This window comes from Sus scrofa, chromosome 3 (assembly GCF_054392235.1).
Source record: "Sus scrofa isolate SSC_HxYL_T2T_F1_AM1 chromosome 3, Sscrofa_HxYL_maternal_Yorkshire_Landrace_v2.0, whole genome shotgun sequence".
NCBI classification, from domain to species: Eukaryota; Metazoa; Chordata; class Mammalia; order Artiodactyla; family Suidae; genus Sus; species Sus scrofa.
In genome coordinates, this window is record NC_139385.1 from 19484960 (window position 1) to 19504443 (window position 19484).

The 19484-nt window shown below is 46.4% G+C and overlaps 1 protein-coding gene and 1 long non-coding RNA gene across 8 annotated transcripts in view; both read left to right on the forward strand.

The window, feature by feature from the left end:
* Positions 1–19484, forward strand: part of NSMCE1 (NSE1 homolog, SMC5-SMC6 complex component) — a 43417-nt gene that overhangs the window by 611 nt on the left and 23322 nt on the right. For 4 of the 7 annotated variants that reach the window (XM_021086448.2, XM_085017135.1, XM_021086453.2 and 1 more), the window contains one exon: positions 8240–8386. In XM_021086448.2, coding sequence (XP_020942107.2) covers positions 8240–8386 — 147 coding nt within the window. Of the gene's footprint in view, positions 1–92; positions 637–7540; positions 7599–7747; positions 8387–19484 lie in introns of those variants that run through there. The other 3 variants (XM_085017137.1, XM_021086451.2, XM_085017136.1) reach the window with 3 other exon arrangements.
* On the forward strand, positions 10516–15435 carry LOC146404453 (uncharacterized). The gene is made up of 2 exons (XR_014840431.1): positions 10516–11292; positions 11560–15435. It is a non-coding gene; the product is annotated as an uncharacterized LOC146404453 (long non-coding RNA).

Below are 19484 nucleotides of genomic sequence, written 5' to 3' on the forward strand. Positions count from 1 at the left end.
GTAATTTGGGGCATATATTATATGTCCTGTCCTATCTTCCTTGGGGTCTCCGGCAGCGTCTTGTCATCAGATACATTACTTTTTTTTCACAGCTGAATAGATGCATATTCCCAGTAAGAAGGTAAACAACAAGCATGAATAGTCTCACCTGAAGCCAGATGGGGTTTTCAAACTTAAAGGATTTGTTTTTGAGAACTTTTTAGATTTAAGCGTTGCACGTAAAACCTGGAATCATAATTTTGTTGATCCACTCATATTTTGCCCTTGTTTGTACTGGGGGTGTGGCAGTTTCTAACCATGCTTTTGTATGGTCACTCCCTGTCTCCATCACTAACTCTGTGTGGCCTTGTGCCCTCTCAGCCTCTGTTTCCTCATCTGAAAAATGGGGTCAGTAATGCTTTCCTCATAAGGTTCTGGGGAGGATTAAATAGGACTGTGCACAGGAAGCATGCACATATATATCTCGCTCTTGGCACAGATGGTTCTATTTGAGGTTTGCTTGTTCTGCAGACATTCTATTTTTAAATGATTTGGGTACCTAGGAGTTCCCCTGGTGGCTCAGCAGGTTAAGAACCAGACCAGCGAAGATGCAGGTTCAATTCCTGGCCTTGCTCAGTGGTTTAAGGATCCAGCATTGTGTAGGTCGTAGGTACGGCGCGGACCCAGTGTGGCTGTGGCTGTGGTGTAGGCCTCAGCTGCAGCTCTGATTCGACCCCTACCTGGGAATGTCCATATGCCACGAGTGTGGCTGTAAAAAAAATGAATAAAATAATAATTTGGGTAGGTAATACATGCTCATGGCTAGCCCATCTCCCCTTCATAGAGACAACTGGTTTCTATGCATAAACAAGTCTATAGATTATCTTTCCACTTAATTTTCCCACCCCTTCCCCCCAAATTATAGCATTCTTTACCTCCGTCCTCTTAGTAAAATTTATTTTGGCTGTTACTTAACGTATTTTACATCATTTTCTTCTTTTTACAATTAGGATAAGTAATATGCCCATAGAAATGTGTGATGTAAATTTAAAGAACAAAACTACAGTGAATACCCGTCCACCCACCACCCAGTTAAGAAATAGGACATTTCATATCCTCAAAGCCTCCACTGAAATAGAACTTTTAAGAAATAGAACAGTATTGTATCCTCAAAGCCACCATTGGATCCTTTTCTCCCCTCCCCAAAAGATAACCACTGCCCTGAATATCATGTTATCCTTCCTTTATTTTTCTATGTAATTTTTAGTATCTGTGTCTCTCGCGTGAATGCAGGGCACAGTCTTGCTCATTGGGAGATTGGAGTTTATGTAAATGGGTTCTTTTGGGGGCGGGGGGTGGTGGTGGGCACTCACAGCAGGTGGAAGTTCCCAGGCCCCAGGATCCATGTAAATGGGACCTGAATATATTTTGTGTGACTTGATTTTCGCACATGATGTTATGTTTCTGAGATGCATCCATGTTCCTGTGAGTAGCTCTGCATCGTTTTTTTGTTTTTTTTGTTTTTTTTTTCCACCATATTATAAATGCCTTATGTAGGTGATTTTCCATTGATTGACACTCGTACTGTTGCCTGATCTTTGTTACTACATTGCGCTTCGTAAACATACTTCTTGGGGTAAATGCGGGTGTTTCCGTGAAGTATGTACCTAACAGTGGATTTCTGGGGAGATGCAGATGTGCTAGGAATGTCCAATGGATGTCTGAAGGGGTTCTAAGACTTACTATTCGACCAGCAGTTGATGAACGTCTCAGCCTTGTCCTTCTTAAGAAGCTGTGCCTGTTTGGTGATGGGCGTGGCGACACTGAGAATCTCTTTCTGTGTTTCTTAGTCCTTCGTTCATTCTCTTGGTGACATTTCTCTTACTCCTTTTCCTCGTGCAGTTGTCTTCCCCTTACCGATTTGTGAGAGTTCTTGGTATAATCTGAATATGGATCAGATTATGTGGATCGTGGCTTCACTGTGTTTCACATACCTTCCAGGTTGGGCTTGGCTTCTCTGTCTCTTTGTCTGTCGCCTCCCCTTGCTGTGTGTTTGGTGAGCAGCAGTTCTTCATTTTAACAGTTGGGTTTATCATTGTGTCGTTTTATGGTTTGCACTTTTCATATCCTTTAAAGAAGTCCTTCCCCACCTGTGGGTCATAAAGATATACTCCGGTGTTGTCTGGGAAGTTTTATAGTGTCTCCTTTCTTATGACTTTTTATCCTTAAGAATTGATCTGTGTGCATCATATGACCTAAGGGTCTAGTTTTATTTTGATTTTTCTTTCACGTGTGGGTAATGGGTTGTTCTGGCACCTTTCATTGAAAAGTGTGCTTTGAACTGGAGTTCCGTTTCTCTAATATATCAAATATCCATATATATGTATATATATATATGTATGTATATGTATATATATGTATGTATATATATATATATATATACACACATGTTTCTATTTCTTAGTTGTCTGTTCTGTTCCATTGTTCTTCTTTGTCCATTTTTGTACAATTGTCGTGCTTTATTCATTATTCTATAATAAGTCTTGGTACCTAGTAGCAAGCCCTGCCTTTATCTTTCTCTCCCAACAGTGGCTTTGCTACCTTGTCTTTCCATTTTCCAGTACTTTTTTTTTTTTTTTGGCTTTTGTCCTTTAGGGCCACACCCACCGCATATGGAGATTCCCAGGCTAGGGTCTAATGGAGCTGTAGCTGCCAGCCTACACCACAGGCACAGCAATGCCAGATCCGAGCTGCATCTGCGACCTACACCACAGCTCCTTAACCCACTGAGCGAGGCCAGGGCTCGAACCCGCACCCTCATGGTTCCTAGTCGGATTCGTTAACCAATGTGCCACAACGGGAACTCCACATTTTGGAATCATCTTGTCAAATCACACACAGACATGTACCCAAAGCATGTTAGGATTTTGATTGGAATTGTGCTGATGCATTGCCTTGGATCAACTTGAATTTTAAAGCGATGGCTTTTAATGTTTCATCCTCAAGTATGATGTGTGCCTTGGGGTTTTGTAGATGTCATTTAGTACATAAAGGAAGTTCCCTTCTATTCCACGTTTGTTAAAGAGTTTTTAGTATGAACAAATGCTGCATTTTATCAACTTTTTTTTTTTTGGTAGGGCTGCACCCATGGCATATGGAGGTTCCCAGGCTAGGGGTCCAATCGGAGCTGTAGCAGCCACAGCCACAGCAACACAGGATCCTTTCACCCACTGAGCGAGGCAAGGGATTGAACCCGTGTCCTCATGGATACTAGTCAGGTTTGTTAACTACCGAGCCATGACGCAAACTCCAGCATTTTATCAACTGTATTTTCTACCTACATTAAGATGCTTTTCTCCTTTATTCTATGCATGTGCTGGCTAACACTGATTGGTTTTCTCCTTTTCTCCCACCCACCACCTCCACCCCAGCTTTGCTGAGATATTGTTGACATTTGATGGGTTTTCAGATGTCAAACCACTGCTAGGATAAGCCAAACTTGATCACAATATTTCATTTTTTTCACATTGCTGGATTCACTTTAACATTTTGCTTAAGACTGTTGCAGCTGTGTTTATGAAAGATACTGGGCTTTCATTTTGCTTCCTTTGGAAGCCTTTGTTAGATTTCAGTGCCCCAACTTATATCGGCCTTATCAGATGATTTGAGGACAGTTTGCACTTTTTCTGGGTCTAGGAGAGTTTGTATAACATTTGAAAATATTTGTTTCAAGAATGTTTGGTAGGACTTCTTGATAAATCCGTTGGGACCCAAAGTTTTCTTTGTGGGAAGATACATTTCCTATGTCTTGTTTTTGGCTTTTGCTTTTTAGGGCCACACCCATGGCATATGGAGGTTCCCAGGCTAGGGGTCAAATCAGAGCTGCAGCTGTTGGCCTACACCACAGCCACAGCAACGCCAGATCCAAGCCGCATCTTCGGCCTGCACCACAGCTCAGAGCAACACTGGATCCTTAACCCACTGAGTAAGGCCAGGGATCGAACCTGCAACCTCATGTTTCCTAGTCTGATTCGTATCCACTGGGCCATGACGGGAACTCTTAAATTTCCCATATCTTTAATGGTTGTAAAATTGTTTAGGTTTTGAAATGATCTTTAGTTAGTTTTGAATGAATTTCCTGTGACTTTGTACATATTTAGAATGTCAGATTATTTTAAGTCTATAATATCTTTTTTTAAAATGTTTGTATCTGCAACTAGTTTCCCTTTTTCCTTCCAAATATTGTGTATTTATAAGTTTTCTCTCTCTTGGAAAAATCTTGTCAGAGGTTTGCCACTTTTATTAAGTTTTTTCAAAGAATAATTTTGGTTTTGTTGATTTTTTCTGATACGGACTTGTTTTCTGTGTCATTAATTTCTGGTCTTTATTTTTAATTTTCTTTGGATTTGATTTGCTGTTATTCTTTATAGCTTCTTCAGGTGAATATCTAGCTCATTACTTTCACACCCTCTCCTACAATAGATAAATATTTATTGCTATTAATGTCTCTCTACTGCTAGAGTTTTCTCCCACCAGTTTCTGTGTGTAATACTTTGGTTTTTTCCGTTGAAAATATTTCCTAACTTCCATTAATAATTCCTCTTTGATAATAGATTGCTTAAGAGTGTATTTCTGAAATTCTAAACAGTTTTTCTACTTTTCTTTTTGTTTCTGGTTTCTGCTTTTATTGCATTGCAGCCAGAGGACGTGTTTTATATGAGACCAGTCCTTTAGTTTGCTAAGACTTGCTTTCCGGCCCATGTGTGGCACTTTGTAAAATTGTACTGGGTGTGCTTGAAGATTCTGTATTCTGTAGCTGTTGGGCGCAGTGTTTCCTGCATGTCCATTGGATTAAGCTGTTCACTGTGTTGTACAGATCTTTTCTAAACTTACAGGTTTTTTTTTTGGTTCATTCTACCAGTGATTGAGAGGGATATGTTAAAATCTCCCACTGTGGTTGTGGATTTGTATTTTTTTTTTTTTCTTTTTAAATTATGTCTGTACCCGCGGCACACGGAAATTCCCAGGCCAGGGACTGAATCCAAGCCACAGTTATGCAGCGGCAGCAACACCGATCCATTAACCCACTGTGCCAGGCGGGGGATCGAACCCTCACCTCCACAGCAACCTGAGCTGCTACCATCAGGTTCTTAACCCACCGTGCCATAGCGGGCGCTCCTATATGTTTCTTTTTGTAGTTCTGATTATTTTTGTCTTAACTGTTTTGAGGCTCTGTTATTAGGTGTTTAAAACATTTAAAATTGTTACATCTTCTTAGTAATTGAAACTTTTTATTGCTTTATGTGGACGTCTTTATCTCTAGTAATGCTTTTCCGCCTTAAAGCCTATTTTATGTCCTGTTAATATAGCCACACCAGCTTTCTTTTTGTTAGTTTGCAGAGTACATATTTTCCTGTCCTTTTACTTTAAATTTTTTAGCATTCGTATGTTTTAGAAGTAAATTTTATAGGGGAGTTCCCGTTGTGGCACAGTGGAAACGAATCCGACTAGGGAACATGAGGTTGAGGGTTCGATTCCTGCCCTCGCTCAGTGGGTTAAAGATCTGGCATTTCCCTGAGCTGTGGTGTAGGTTGCAGACGCAGCTCGGATCCGGAGTTGCTATGGCTGTGGCTGTGGTGTAGGCCGGCATCTGCAGCTCCAATTGAACCCCTAGCCTGGGAACCTCCATATGCCATGAGTGGGGCCCTAAAGAGCGGAAAAAAAAAAAAAAAGAGAATTAACTTTTGTATCATATAGCTAAGTTTTATTCATCATTCACTTTGACAAGTTTTTGATCTGATTTAACAGCCTGGCTTTTATCATCTGCTTAAAGGGCCTTAGTTTTTGGAGAGCCTGAGATCTCCAAAGTTTTCTGAGCTGAAAGTCCAAATTCCTTAGCCAGGCACATTCTGTTCTTGTGCCTGGAACAACCGCTGGCATATAAGGGATGCTCAGTATATAAAAATAGAATGGCTGATTAAGATACTCGATCCTAGTGGTGGAGATGAACTTGGCAGGACTTGATGATGGGCTGGATCCGAGGTTGAGGGAGCGGAGGACCAGGTTTTGATGCTCAGGACCGTGTGTCTGTGTGAATACTAACACCCAAGCCACATGGTTCGTGAAGAGGACTCGGGGAAAGGAGAGGGTTGAGGATGGTGGGAGGAGGAAGCGAGTCTAGTTTAGAACTGGTTGAGGCCGAGATGCCGGGGAGATACTCTCGAGGCTAGTGGGCAGGCAGTCGGAGAAGCTGGTCGTGAGATAGGGCACCGGCTCAGCTCTGAGGCCCAGCTGATGCTGCTGTTGGAAAAGAACAGGAACGAGGGAGTTCATATGGTGGATCAGCGGGTTAAGGGCCCAACATAGCATCCATGGCGATGTGGGTTCAATCCCCGGCCCCGGCTCAGTGGGTGAAGGATCTGGTATTGCCTCAAGCCGCAGCGTAGGTCGCAGATGCTGCTTAGATCGGGTGTTGCCATGGCTGTGGCTGTGGTGTAGGCTGGCAGCTGCAGCTCAGATTTGGCCCCTAGCTTGGGAACTTCCATATGCCAGAGGTGTGAAGGCCATTAAAAAAAGAAAAAGAAAAAGAAAAAAAAGAGTAATAACTAGCCTTTTTGTGTATTTCCTGGTGCCAGATTCTTGGCAAACCCCGGAGAGTCATGTCTCATTTAAACTGCAACTTATGCTTTAAAGGTAGTTATTATTATCCCCATTTTATAGGTGAAAAGACTGAGATTAGGCATGTTAGTTAAAAATGGGTCTATGTTATACTTGCCTTAGGTAACAGCAAATTTCTTCCAAGATCATGGCATCACCTGAAGTGGATGTTAGAACCTTAGACTTCCAGGCCCCTCTGCAGTCAAAACCTCCAGAAAAGGCCTGGGGATCTGCATTTTTTCCTTACTTTTCGGGCTGCACCTGCAGCACATGAAAGTTCCCAGGACAGGGGTCGAATTGGAGCCGCAGCTGCTAGCCTCCACCACAGCCACAGCAACACCAGATCCCAGCCGAGTCTGTGACCTACAGTGCAGCCCACGGCCATGCCAGATCCTTAACTCACTGATCGAGGCCAGGGATCGAACCTGTGTCCTCATGGATACTAGTAGGTTTCGTTACTACTGAGCCATGACAGGAGCTCCCAGATTCTGTGTTTTTTGATACACAGGTTAAGTGATACTTAAGGTCGGACAAGTCTGGCAAGCAGTGGTCTTAAAGCCACCTGCCAGGTTCTAAACCAGCGGGCTTCGCCCCTGCACTGTGCCGCCTCTCTGTGGCAGGAGCTGGCTTTTTGATCAGGGCTTGTGCAATCCTTTTATCAGCTCTGATCTTTGTGGTTTGTGGAAAGATAGCATTTTAGTAGAGAGCAGGAGATTTTAAAAACACCCTGTAGTCCTCCCACGACAGTTGTTTTACTAGCAGTTTGGGAGAGGAGAAGGAGCCTGGCATTTATGAAGTGTTTTCCAATAGTTCTCTAATGTTACAGTGAGAAACCGGGCCTCAGCTAAATTTATCACAGGCTGTAGATCTGGTAGGAGGCTGAGCCAAGTTTCAGACTCAGACTCGTCTACTGGTAAAAATAGCTACCACTTTTTTGGTGCTTCGTCTGTTACTAGGCTTTTGTATGTTTTTGTTTTTGGGTTTTTTTTTTTTTTTGGTCTTTTGTCTTTTTAGGGCCACACCCGTGGCATACGGAAGTTCCCAGGCTAGGGGTGGAATTGGAGGTGCAGCTGTCGGCCTCCGCCAGAGCCACAGCAACGCGGGATCCGAGCCATGTCTGCGACCTACGCCACAGCTCATGGCAACGCTGGATCCTTCACCCACTGAGCAAGGCCAGGGATCGAACCCGCAACCTCAGGGTTCCTAGTTGGACTCATTAACCACTGCTCCACGATGGGAACTCCTGAACTTGCTTCTAGACACCACACCAAACACATGCCCACAGAGGTCTCTGGCATGACTGCCCAATGGGGACCTGCATATAAAGCACGGGGAACTCTGCCCAGGAGTCTGTGATCATCCCCGAGGGAACAGAATTGGGAAGACAATGCCGGTGTGTCCCCACATCTCGGAGGCCCTTGGCTGTGCCGCGGAGATGCGCACAGCCCTGCCAAGCAACTCTGCTTCAGTAAAACCTTAAAAAAAAAAAAAAAAAAAAGCCATGCCCGGTTTGTATCTGTGGACGTACAAATCGGTGCGGCCCGTGGCGTGTTGCTGGTTGGCACGCTGGGCCGTGACTCGACTCCCTTCGCTTCCTTTGCAGTTCCCGCACTCATGCAGGGCAGCACCCGGAGAGCGGGCGTCATGACCGACGTCCACCGGCGCTTCCTCCAGTTGCTGATGACCCACGGCGTGCTGGAGGAGTGCGACATCAAGCGCTTGCAGAGGCACTGCTACAAGGTCCATGACCGTGAGTATCCCTCCCCCGTTCCCCTGGGTGCTTGGCCGCCACACCGTGGTGGACTGCTGGCGACCTCGGACTAGCACCGTGCAGCCCATCAACCGACACTCCCGACCTGGGCGCTGAGGTCTCGCACGATCTCACGGCAGCCCCTGCAAAAGGGGGGGGGGTCTTTTTATTTATTTGTTTATTCATTTGTTCATTTTTTATGGCCACACCCAAAGCAGATGAAAGTTCCCGGGCCAGGGATTGAATGCGAGCCACAGCTGCGACCTGTGCTGCAAGCAGAGGCAACGAGGGATCCTTTATTTTTTGGCTTTTTAGGGCCGCACCTGCGGCGTATGGAGGTTCCCAGGCGAGGGGTCCCATCGGAGGTACGGCTGCCGGCCTACACCACAGCCGCAGCAACGCCAGATCTGAGTCGAGTCTTTAACCTACACCACAGCTCACGGCAACGCCGGATCCTTAACCCACTGAGCCAGGCCAGGGACCGAACCCGCAACCTCATGGTTCCTAGTCGGATTCGTTTCTGCTGTGCCATGATGCAAACTCCAGCACTGGATCCTTTAACCCACTCTGCCCAACTGGGGATTGAATCCATGTCTCTGCAGTGACACAAGCTGCTTCAGTCGGATTCTTAACCCACTGCACGGCAGCAGCAACTCCAACTTTTTTTTTTTTTTTTTTTCAAGTAAATCTGACATTTTGCCCAGTGGCTGAGAACTTGGATGCTAGATAGTCATGGTTCACACTAAAGCTCTAGCGCCTTCTCCAGTCCAGGTTTATTCATCTCTACAATGAGGATAATTATTCATACTTCATACCTAAGGTGGTTCAGAGCATTAAGAGACAGGATACATACAACATACGCAGCCCAGGCAAGGTTCCATTTGGCTATTGGTAGCTTAGCCCAGAGGCGAAGGGCACAGCCTTGGACTTGGCCAAACCGGTGGAGTGCCATCCCTGTCCTGGAGCAGCCGTGGGCATCGGGCATCGGGAGGGTCTTCTCAGTGAGCTCTTGGGAGGGGTAAATAAGATAATACAGGTGGAGCCCTTAGAGACAGGACTGGTTTCAGTAACCAGAAGTAGCAGTAGAAGCACGAGGGTCCAGGTGGATAGGTCAGTGAAATCAGTATTGGTAGATCTTATTGAGTGAAGAAGAAGGTTGGAGTTCCCTGTGTGCCTCAGCAGGTTAAGAACCTGACCGGTATCCATGAGGATGTGGGTTCCATCCCTGGCCTCGCTCAGTGGGTTAAAGATCCGGTGTTGCCATGAGCTGTGGTGTCAGTCGCAGACTCAGCTCGGATCTGGTGTTGCTATAGCCTGGAAACTTCCATATACTGCAAGCGTGGCCCTAAAAAGCAAAAAAAAAAAAAGAAAGAAAGAAAGAAAGAAAGAAAAAGAAAGTTGACGAATTATATCTGTTGTGTAATGTCACTGTGCTGCATTTTTGGTAAAACCGAACAACCTTCATTGTTCATGAATACGTACGTACACCTGCATGTAAGAGTCTGAAAGTGGGTGAGAAGGGCGTACAGTCCACACTGCAAGATGCTTGCCTTTGGGGAGAGGAGCGGGCTTGTTTTCTTACTGGAGATCAGAGGATGCATCATCGGTATCCTGTTTTGTTCTTTTATTTGTGAGAAAGAAGTCAACATGGCATTATTAGTAGAGTCTCATGGTTGCCCTTCTGCTCAACAGGAATGTGTGTTTGTTTTTCATTCCACGTGTTTGTCTTTCTGTGTTTCTCATTTTCAAAAGACGGAGTGGAGAGCGCATAGAGGTGAGCCTGGCCGAGAGGGGCCGGGAAAGCTATTGCGGGGGGGGAGGACCCAGGGCCCACCCCTGGAGGGACGTGAGACGGTGCCACATCTGGAGAACTGCAGTCTTCCGTGTGGGCTGAGATCCCAGGGGGCTGAGTGGGGAAGGGGAGTAAGCGGGGAGGACGGTGCGGAGACAGTATTCTCCCTGCTGTGCAGAGGAAGGGAGAGGAAAGAGGGTGGCATGCAGAGAAGAGCCGGCGTGTGAAGTGGCTGGTCCAGTGAGGTGTCCACGGGAAATCCTGGGAGCTTGGTGGGGCACGGTGGCCAATTAAAACCTTGGAGGAGCCCTGCAGTAAGAAATCCTTTTTTCTTTCCTTTTTTTTTTTTTTTTTTTTTTGGCCACACCCACAGCATGTGGAGATGCCCAGGCCAGGGAGAGAACCCACGCCACAGCAGCGACCCAAGCCGCCACAGTGATAATGCTGCATCCTTAACCTGCTGCGCCACAGGAGAACTCCAGGGAATCCCTTTGAACGTTGTTTAATCTTAAGTGTCCAAACTTACCTGACCTGCAAATAACATGCTTTGTGAAACTCTGGACAGGAGCACATGCTGTGCGGGAAGGAGATACCTAGTTGTGGCGTGTGGGTTTACGGGTTATAAAGAGCCCATGACTGTACACCATCATGTTTTTGTTTTGTTTTGTTTTGTTTAACGTAATTCTGTGGACATTGCAGACCCCTCGCAGGGTTTGAAGCGGGAGAGTGATGTAATTATTACTGTGTGTGAGACTCTCCTTCTGGAGAGCATACACCTGCTCTAATTGCCTAGACTGGGGTAGGTCGGGGTCTTTGGTGAGAGCCTCCTTTCTGGAAAGGGACCATCACCCCTGTCAAGCTGCCTTTTCTCGCTCTTTGAAAAGCACAGCAGGACTTTAAGCCTGGCCCTCCGTGGCCACCAGCGATGGGCAGAATCATGCTTTTCTTAATCTTCCCTGTGTGGCCATTTCTTCTCCCTTTTAAGTTTCTCCTCTAGGTCCTGAATGGGAGCTCTAATGATGATGGGGAAGTTTCATAGCTCCCTGCAAGGAGCTTTCTGATGCCTCAGTACTAAAAATGAAACTGTTTTTGCCTTTATTTGACCTTTAAAGTTGTCATGACCTAATTTAGGAAAGTCCTGTAAAATGTGTCTAGGAATTGTTTTATTTTTTTATTTTTTTGGCTTTTTGTGCCTTTTCTAGGGCCGTTCCCATGGCAGATGGAGGTTCGAAGGCTGGGGGTCGAATTGGAGCTGCAGCTGCTGGCCTACACCAGAGCCACAGCAACACGGGATCCGAGCCCGCGTCTGCGACCTACACCACAGCTCACGGCAACGCCGGATCCTTCACCCACTGAGCAAGGCCAGGGATCGAATCCGCAGCCTCATGGTTCCTCATCGGATTCGTTAACCACTGAGCCGCGATGGGAACTCCAGAATTGTTTTTTATTCTTCACCCTTCACGTACCACTTCTGCGCGTTAAGATATGGTTATGCCTCGGGTAGTCAGGATAGAGCGAGAGTTTGTTTTCTCCCGTCCTCTGTTTTAAAAGAAACGAGAGAGAAAAGTTGGTGTCTATGCATTAACGTTATACTGGAGAGGTTTTTAAACCAAGGAATGACGGGATGAAATGATCTAAAATTAAATGAATACTTGTAAGACCCAGATTCTGAAGCGCCTTCCTTTTGAAGAGAGTCCCAGAAAGTCCCCTTTTACCAACCCGAAAACTATTTAGGCTCTCAGAAGGAGTGACTGAAATTGCAAGTTATTCTAATTGCAGTTTCCCATGGCATCTGTCCAGTTTATCAAAGCACTTCCTAGTCTCTGGGCTCTTGTTTGGACTCGCTCCTTGCTGCCATTAGAGGAAAGCAAATTTCCCCCATGTCCTGGCTGGTGAAGACTTTTTATTTTTTTTTCCTGACATCCTGGTGGAAAGCCTTGGCCTTTTCTTCCTGCCGCCGGGGGCCTGTGTTCTTAGAGCACCTTAGAGTTTGATCCAGGCCTTGTGGGCACACTTGTGGTCTGCCAGTAGCACTTCCTGAGATGTCCCCCGTGGGCCAGGCATCCGCGCAGGGCTGGTGACACAGAGAGGCAGCTTTTGCTTCGTCTTGGTTCCCATGAGTCATACAGACGTGGAATCAGATGACTCCAGGATAAGCCCCCTTGATGGAAGCATGAGAGGCCTAGGGAGCGGGGGTTAAGAGGACTGGGATTCGAGGGTTTCACTCTTGACCAAGATAGAGTAACAGGGACTCATTTGCCTTCTGGTCTGAAACAATCAAAACATGGACAAAATAAATGCAACCCTGGACATTTGTCAATGCGGGACATGGCTCTCTGGAAAGGTAGGCAGTGAGGCCTTTTTTTCCCCTCTTGACACCAAATATGCATTTTCTTTTCCAACACTATCCACCCCCTCACACACACCCAGTTCTTTGGACACCAACTGGGTGTCCAATAATGCACTTCAATTTTGACACAGTTTCCCTGGAGTTAGCGTCAGATCCCCCCACCAGTGAGAGGGGCTTAGTCCCACCAGATCAGCCCTACTTCAGATGCCAGTGGCAAGTCCCGGGCTACTCATACTTCCTTCTCACTGACCAGCGATGAGTCAGGGGTTCTCACGACCCCCTCCTCAGGTTCATGAGTGGATGGAATGGCTCATAGAACTCAGGAAAACATTTTACCTGCATTTGTGCCGGGTTATCATAAAACTATTTAGGCTCTCAGAAGGAGTGACTGAAAGAAGAGCCATATGGATAAGATGCATACGGCAGGGTATTGGGGAGGGGTGGTTTGGAGCGTCCATGCTATCTCTGGGTGCTCTACCCTCCTAGCATCTTTTTTTTTTTTCGGCTACACCAGCAAACTGCAGAAGTTCCCAGGCCAGGGATTGAACCTGCATCACAGCAGTGACCATGCCAGATCCTCACCTGCTGAACCGCCAAGTAACTCCTCTACTCTCCTAGCATCTTGATATGTTCACTATCCTGGAAGCTCACCAAATCTCATCCTGTAGGGATTCTTTTGGAGTTCCCGCCGTGGCTCAGTGGTTAATGAATCCAGCTAGGAACCATGGGGTTGTGGGTTCGATCCCTGGCCTCACTCAGTGGGTGAAGGATCCGGCGTTGCCGTGAGCTGTGGTGTAGGTTGCAGATGTGGCTCAGATCCCATGTTGCTGTGGCTGTGGCCTGGGCCGGCGGCTACAGCTCCGATTCGATCCCTAGCCTGGGAACCTCCATATGCTGTGAGTGTGGCCCAATAAAGCCAAAAAAAGGGGGGGGATTTTTTTTATTACATAGGCTTGATTGATCAAATCATTGGCCATTGGCGATTAGCTCAGTCTCCTCTCCCCAGAGCTGTGGGATGGGACCGAAGGTTCCAAGCATCTCATCAAGGCTTTGTCTCTCTGGCAGCTAGTTACTTAGGGACCTGCCAAGAGTCATGTCATTATCTCTTTAGAACAAGAGACAGGCCTGTCATCTTATCAGTCTGGAAATTCCAAGAGTTTTAGAAGCTCTATGCCAGGAACAGGGACAAAGATCAAGTTATATTTCTCATACCCCAGGGGAAAACGGGGTGAGCATTGCCGCTGCCTCAGCTCACTGCTGTGAAAGAGTTTTCAGGCCATGGCACAGGGGAAACCCAGGCAGGCTGGACAGAGTCTCTGAGCTGAGAGTCCAAGGAGGAGAGAGCGGCTGGGGTTTGCAGGACAGGGCGTTGGCGAAGAGCGATCCACAGAGAGAAAAGCAGAGATCCATACAGCACCCCCTTCACCCCCATCAAGGATCTGGCTGAGAACTGACCAGCGAGAGAACGACCTGGGGACCAGGGAAAGAACCTTTTGAAAGAAGTAGGGACCCTCTCGGGATGTTTACAAGGAACTGGGGTGGGGATAGTGCCTGTTCCAGGCCCAGGTGGCTTCCCTGCTGAGTAGAAATTCACAAACATTCAAGGAAGAAGTATTACCAGTCCCACCCAAAATCTTCCAGAAAATTGACCAGAAAGAGGGAACGCTTCCCCACTCCTTCTCTGAGGCTTGCGTTAACCTGATGGCCAAGCCAGACAAAGATGCTGCAGGGAGAAAAAACTAAAGACCAAGGTCCCTTATGGACATCGATGCTACAATTCTAAACGCTGTTTTTGCCAGTCTAATCCAGCAATGTATAAAAAGGATGATTCAGGAGCTCCTGTTGTGGCTCAGCAGGTTGTGAACCAGACTAGTACTCACGAGGATGCAGGTTTGATCCCTGGCCTTGCTCAGTGGGTTAAGGATCCGGCGTTGCCGTGAGCTGGGATGTAGGTCACAGATGCAGCTCAGATGCTGCGATGCTGTGGCTGTGGTGTAGGCCGACAGCTGCGGCTCCAATTCAACCCCTAGCCTGGGAACTTCCGTATGCCGTGGGTGCGGCCCTAGAAAGCAAAAATCAATGAATAAATAAATACATAAAAAGGATGATATACTATGACCCAGTGTAGTTCATCCCAAGAATGCGGAGTTGGTTTAGCATTTGGAGATCAATGTAATTCTCATAGCAACAAGCTGAAAAAGAAAACCGTATGATCATCTCAATAGGTGCGGAAAAAGCATCTGACAACAGGCAACACCTCCCCTGGCATGATGCCGCGGAAGTGCCTTACAGCAAACTCAGGAGATCCTCAGGAGCGGGATATGAGCACAATAAGGGACATCAGGGCACAGAGCAGCAGCGGAGAATCAGCCAGGGTCTGCCCAGACTTGAGAAATCCAACATCTGTTCCTGATAGAAAACCCTCAGCAAGTCGGGAAAGAAGGGAACTTCCTTGACTTGATAAAGCGGATCTGTGTGGAACTACAGCTAACACACTTGATTGTGAGAGACTGATGACTCTTTCCCCCCTACTATCAGGAGCAAGACAGGAAGGTCGCTTCTCATCACTGCCGTTCACTGTTGCACCAGTTCACCAGTGTTCTGTTCACCGGTGCACTCAGGCTCTCGCCAGTGCACTCAGGCAAGGGAAAGAAAAAAAAAAAAGAAGAGGCATCCCCATTGGCAAGGAAGACGAGAAAGTATGTGTTCCCAGACCTGATCGTTTCTGTAAAAAAACTGGTGGCATCTTTTCAAAAGCTCCTAGAACCGAGAAGTGGGTTTCGTCAAGTTGCAGGATGCAAAATCCATATCTCAAAACCCAGCTGTAATTCTGTGTGTTGGCAGTGAATCCTCAGACATTAAAAAAAAAAAAAAAAAATTTAAAGACCCACTTGTAATAGCATCAAAGATATGAAATAGGAATAAATCTGACAACAATGTGTAAGGCCTGTACACTGAAAACCACAAACTACTGCTGAGAGAAATTAAAGAAGGTTCAGATACATGGAGGGACATGGGGTGTTCATGGGCCAGAAAACACAGTTATCAGCTTTCCCTCAAATGATACATAGATTCAACTCAATCTCAATCCAATCCCAGCAGGTTTTTTGTTGTTTTTTTTTTCCCACTGTACAGCAAGGGGATAAGTTATCCTTACATGTATACATTACAATTACATTTTTTTCCCCACCCTTTGTTGTGTTGCAACATGAGTATCTAGATTTTTTTTTAATAGAAATTGATAAGCTGATTCCAAAATTTACATGGCAGGAGTTCCCATCGTGGTGCAGCAAAAACGAATCTGACTGGGAACTGTGAGGTTGCAGGTTCAATCCTCGGCCTTGCTCAGTGGGTTAAGGATCTGGCGTTGCCATGAGCTGTGGTGTAGGTCACAGATGAGGCTTGGATCTGATGTTGCTGTGGCTGTGGCGTAGGCTGGCTGCTGTAGCTCCAATTGGGCCTCTAGCCTGGGAACCTCCATATGCTGTGGGTGTGGCTATTTAAAAAAAAAAAAAGTGGACAAAAGACTTGTACAGATACTTCACCAGAGAAGTTATATGGATGGCAAGTAAGCACATGAAAAGAAGCTGAGCCTTTCATTAGTTAAGGAAATGCAAGCTGAAAGACAAAAAAAAAAAAGGATGGGAATTCCCGTCGTGGCGCAGTGGTTAACAAATCCGACTAGGAACCATGAGGTTGTGGGTTTGATCCCTGGCCTTGCTCAGTGGGTTAAGGATCCGGCGTTGTCATAAGCTGTGGTGTGGTCACAGACGTGGCTCAGATCCCGAGTTGCTGTGGTTCTGGCGTAGGCCGGTGGCTACGGCTCCGATTCGACCCCTAGCCTGGGAACCTCCATCCGCTGCGAGGGCGGCCCTAGAAAAGGCAAAAAGACCAAAAAAAAAAGAAAAGGAAATGCAAGCTAAAACCACAATGTGATACCACTAGACACCTATCAGAATGGCTACAATTTGAAAGACCACATGTCCTGTGTTGGCGAGACAATGGAAGAACCGAAACTCACCTGCTGTTGGGTGTAAAATGGCATAGCCATTTTAAAAAAACCAACGTGGCAGTTTTAGGACATAGCCATTACTCCTGTATTTTTTTTTTTTTTTGTCTTTTTGCCTTTTCTTGGGCTGCTCCCACGGCATATGGAGGTTCCCAGGCCAGGGGTCGAATCGGAGCTGTAGCCACCAGCCTACGTCAGAGCCACAGCAACGCAGGATCCGAGCCGCGTCTGCAACCTACACCCCAGCTCATGGCAACGCTGGATCGTTAACCCACTGAGCAAGGGCAGGGACCGAACCTGCAACCTCATGGTTCCTAGTCGGATTCGTTAACCACTGCGCCACAACAGGAACTCCCTGTATTTGTTTTTAGGCTTAAGCAATGAAGACATTTAGCTGCACAATGCCTCGTGCCTAAGTCTTCAGAGTAGGTTTACGTTAATGGCCCCACACTGAAAACCTAATTGTCCATCCACAGGGGAACCGATAAATGGACTGTGGTATTATCCATCTGATGGGATAACCGCTTAGCAATTACAAGGAGCAAATCATTCTACCTGCTGCAGTTTGAATGCCTCTCAAACTGGTCATGCACAGTGGAGAAGCCAAGCAAAAGAGAGTACATATACTGCATGAATCCATATATATGCAACTCCGGACAAGCCGTACTTGGCGGTGGTGACAGAACGTAGCTCAGTGGTTGCTGGGGATGGTGTAGGGGACAAGTTCATGAGATGAGAGAGAAGGGGTAACAAACACAAGGAGACCTTTAAGGGGTGGTGGATATGTTTATCATCTTAATTATGGCGATAGTGTCAAGGGTGCATGCATAAATCATAACTCATTAAATTGTATCCTTTAAAAATTGTAGGAGTACCCGAATTCCCGTCATGGCTCAGTGGTTAATGAACCCGACTGGTATTCATGAGGACTCCGGCTCAATCCTTGGCCTTGCTCAGTGGGTTAAAGATCCGGCGTTGCTGTGAGCTGTGGTGTAGGTCACAGATGTGGCTTGGATCCCCAGTTGCTGTGGCTCTAGCATGGGCCAGAGGCTACGGCTCTGATTGGACCCCTAGCCTGGGAACCTCCATGTGCCGTGGGTGTGGCCCTAAAAAGACAAAAAAAATTGAAGGAGTTCCCTGGTGGCACAGGAGGTTAAGGATCCAGTGTTGTCGCTGCTGTGGTCTAGATTACTGCTGCGGCGCGGGTTCCATCCCTAATCCAGGAACTTCTGCATGCCATGGGCTCAGCTGACAAAAAAAAAAAAAAAAAAAAAATGTTTATTAATTATTTCTCAATAAGATTGTTAAAACAAAATCTACACTTAAACCCACTTTGCTGCTTGGTAGCTGCTGAACCTTGATCAGGCCCCTACACAAGAGGGCTTCCTGATGGTAACATATGGCATGTGCTTTGTGACCTGTATGCGTCACGCAGGGGGACAAGCAGGTTTCTAAAGTGTAGCTCCTTCCCTTGGCCTTGTAAGGCCCTGTGTCACTTTGCTCACAGATGACACACATGTGGTCTCTTTGGGCTCCTTCAACTGGGAATAATTTCCTAGTAACTCCCAGACTCTTAGGACTTGGGCATTTTTGAAGATTACAGGCTAAGTACTTTGTAGTACAGCACTGTCTGCTGAAAATAGAAGGCCGTGTGTCATTAAAGTTTTCTGGTAGCCACGTTAAAAAAAAGAAAGAAACAGGTGAAGTTAATATCCCAGATAGACTCACTTAAATGTGACCAATATAAAAATTATTATTATTATTATTATTATTTTAAGGCTGCACCCATGGCATATGGAGGTTCCCAGGCTAGGAGTCAAATCAGAGCTATAGCCACTGGCCTACACCACAGCCACAGCAACACAGGATCCCAGCCTCATCTGCAACCTATACCACATCTCACAGCAACACCGGATCCTTAACCCACTGAGCAAGGCCAGGGATCAAACCTGCATCCTCGTGGATACTAGTCTGCTTCCTTTCCACTGCACCACAGCGGGAACTCCAGAATAAGAATTATTAATGAGATATTTTATATTTGCAAGTAGTACATCTTTGAAATCCAGTGTGTCTTTTACACTTGCAGCATATCTTAATTTGGACCAGCCCCGTTGCCACTGCTCAGCCGCCCTGTGCACTTGTGGTTGCTGTAGTGGACAGCAGTTGCCGAATGTTCTTAGGTTTAGGTTTGTCTGATGCTTCCTGTGGATCAGATTCAATTTATGCTTTTTTGCAAAAAACAAAAAAAAAATCTAATTTTATTTTTTAAAAGTTTAAAGCAGGGGAGTTCCCTTTGTGGCTCAGTGGTTAATGAATCCTACCAGGAACCATGAGGTTGTGAGTTTGATCCCTGGCCTTGCTCAGTGGGTGAAGGATCCAGTGTTGCTGTGAGCTGTGGTGTAGGTTGCAGACGCGGCTCGGATCCCGAATTGCTATGGCTCTGGCGTAGGTTGGTGGCTACAGCTCTGATTAGGCCCCTAGCCTGGGAACCTCCATATGCCTTGAGAGCGGCCCTAGAAATGGCAAAAAGACCAAAAAAAAAAAAAAAAGTTTAAAGCAGCATAGTTGACTTAGGTTGTATTCGTTTCAAGTGTACAGCAAAGTAAACCAGTTGCACGTGTGCACATGTCCATTCTTTTTTCCCGTGTCGGTTGTGGCAGACTATGGAGTAGATTTCCGGGTGCTGTGCAGTAGGTCCTTGTCAACGATCTGTCGTAGACAGTGCTGTGTGTGAGTCATTCCCATCCTCCTCATTCATCCCTTCCTCCCCCCCCACCCCTCACCCCTCGCCACGTTTTCCTCTATGGTAACCGTGCGTTTGATTTTTCATAGATTTCAGTTTATGCTTTTCATTTGGCAGAACTCATCGAGAAATGGGGTTGCGTTCTCTGTGCCCTCTCGGGCGATGTACAGTGTTGATGAGGATCGGGCCAGCCGGGCTTCTCCG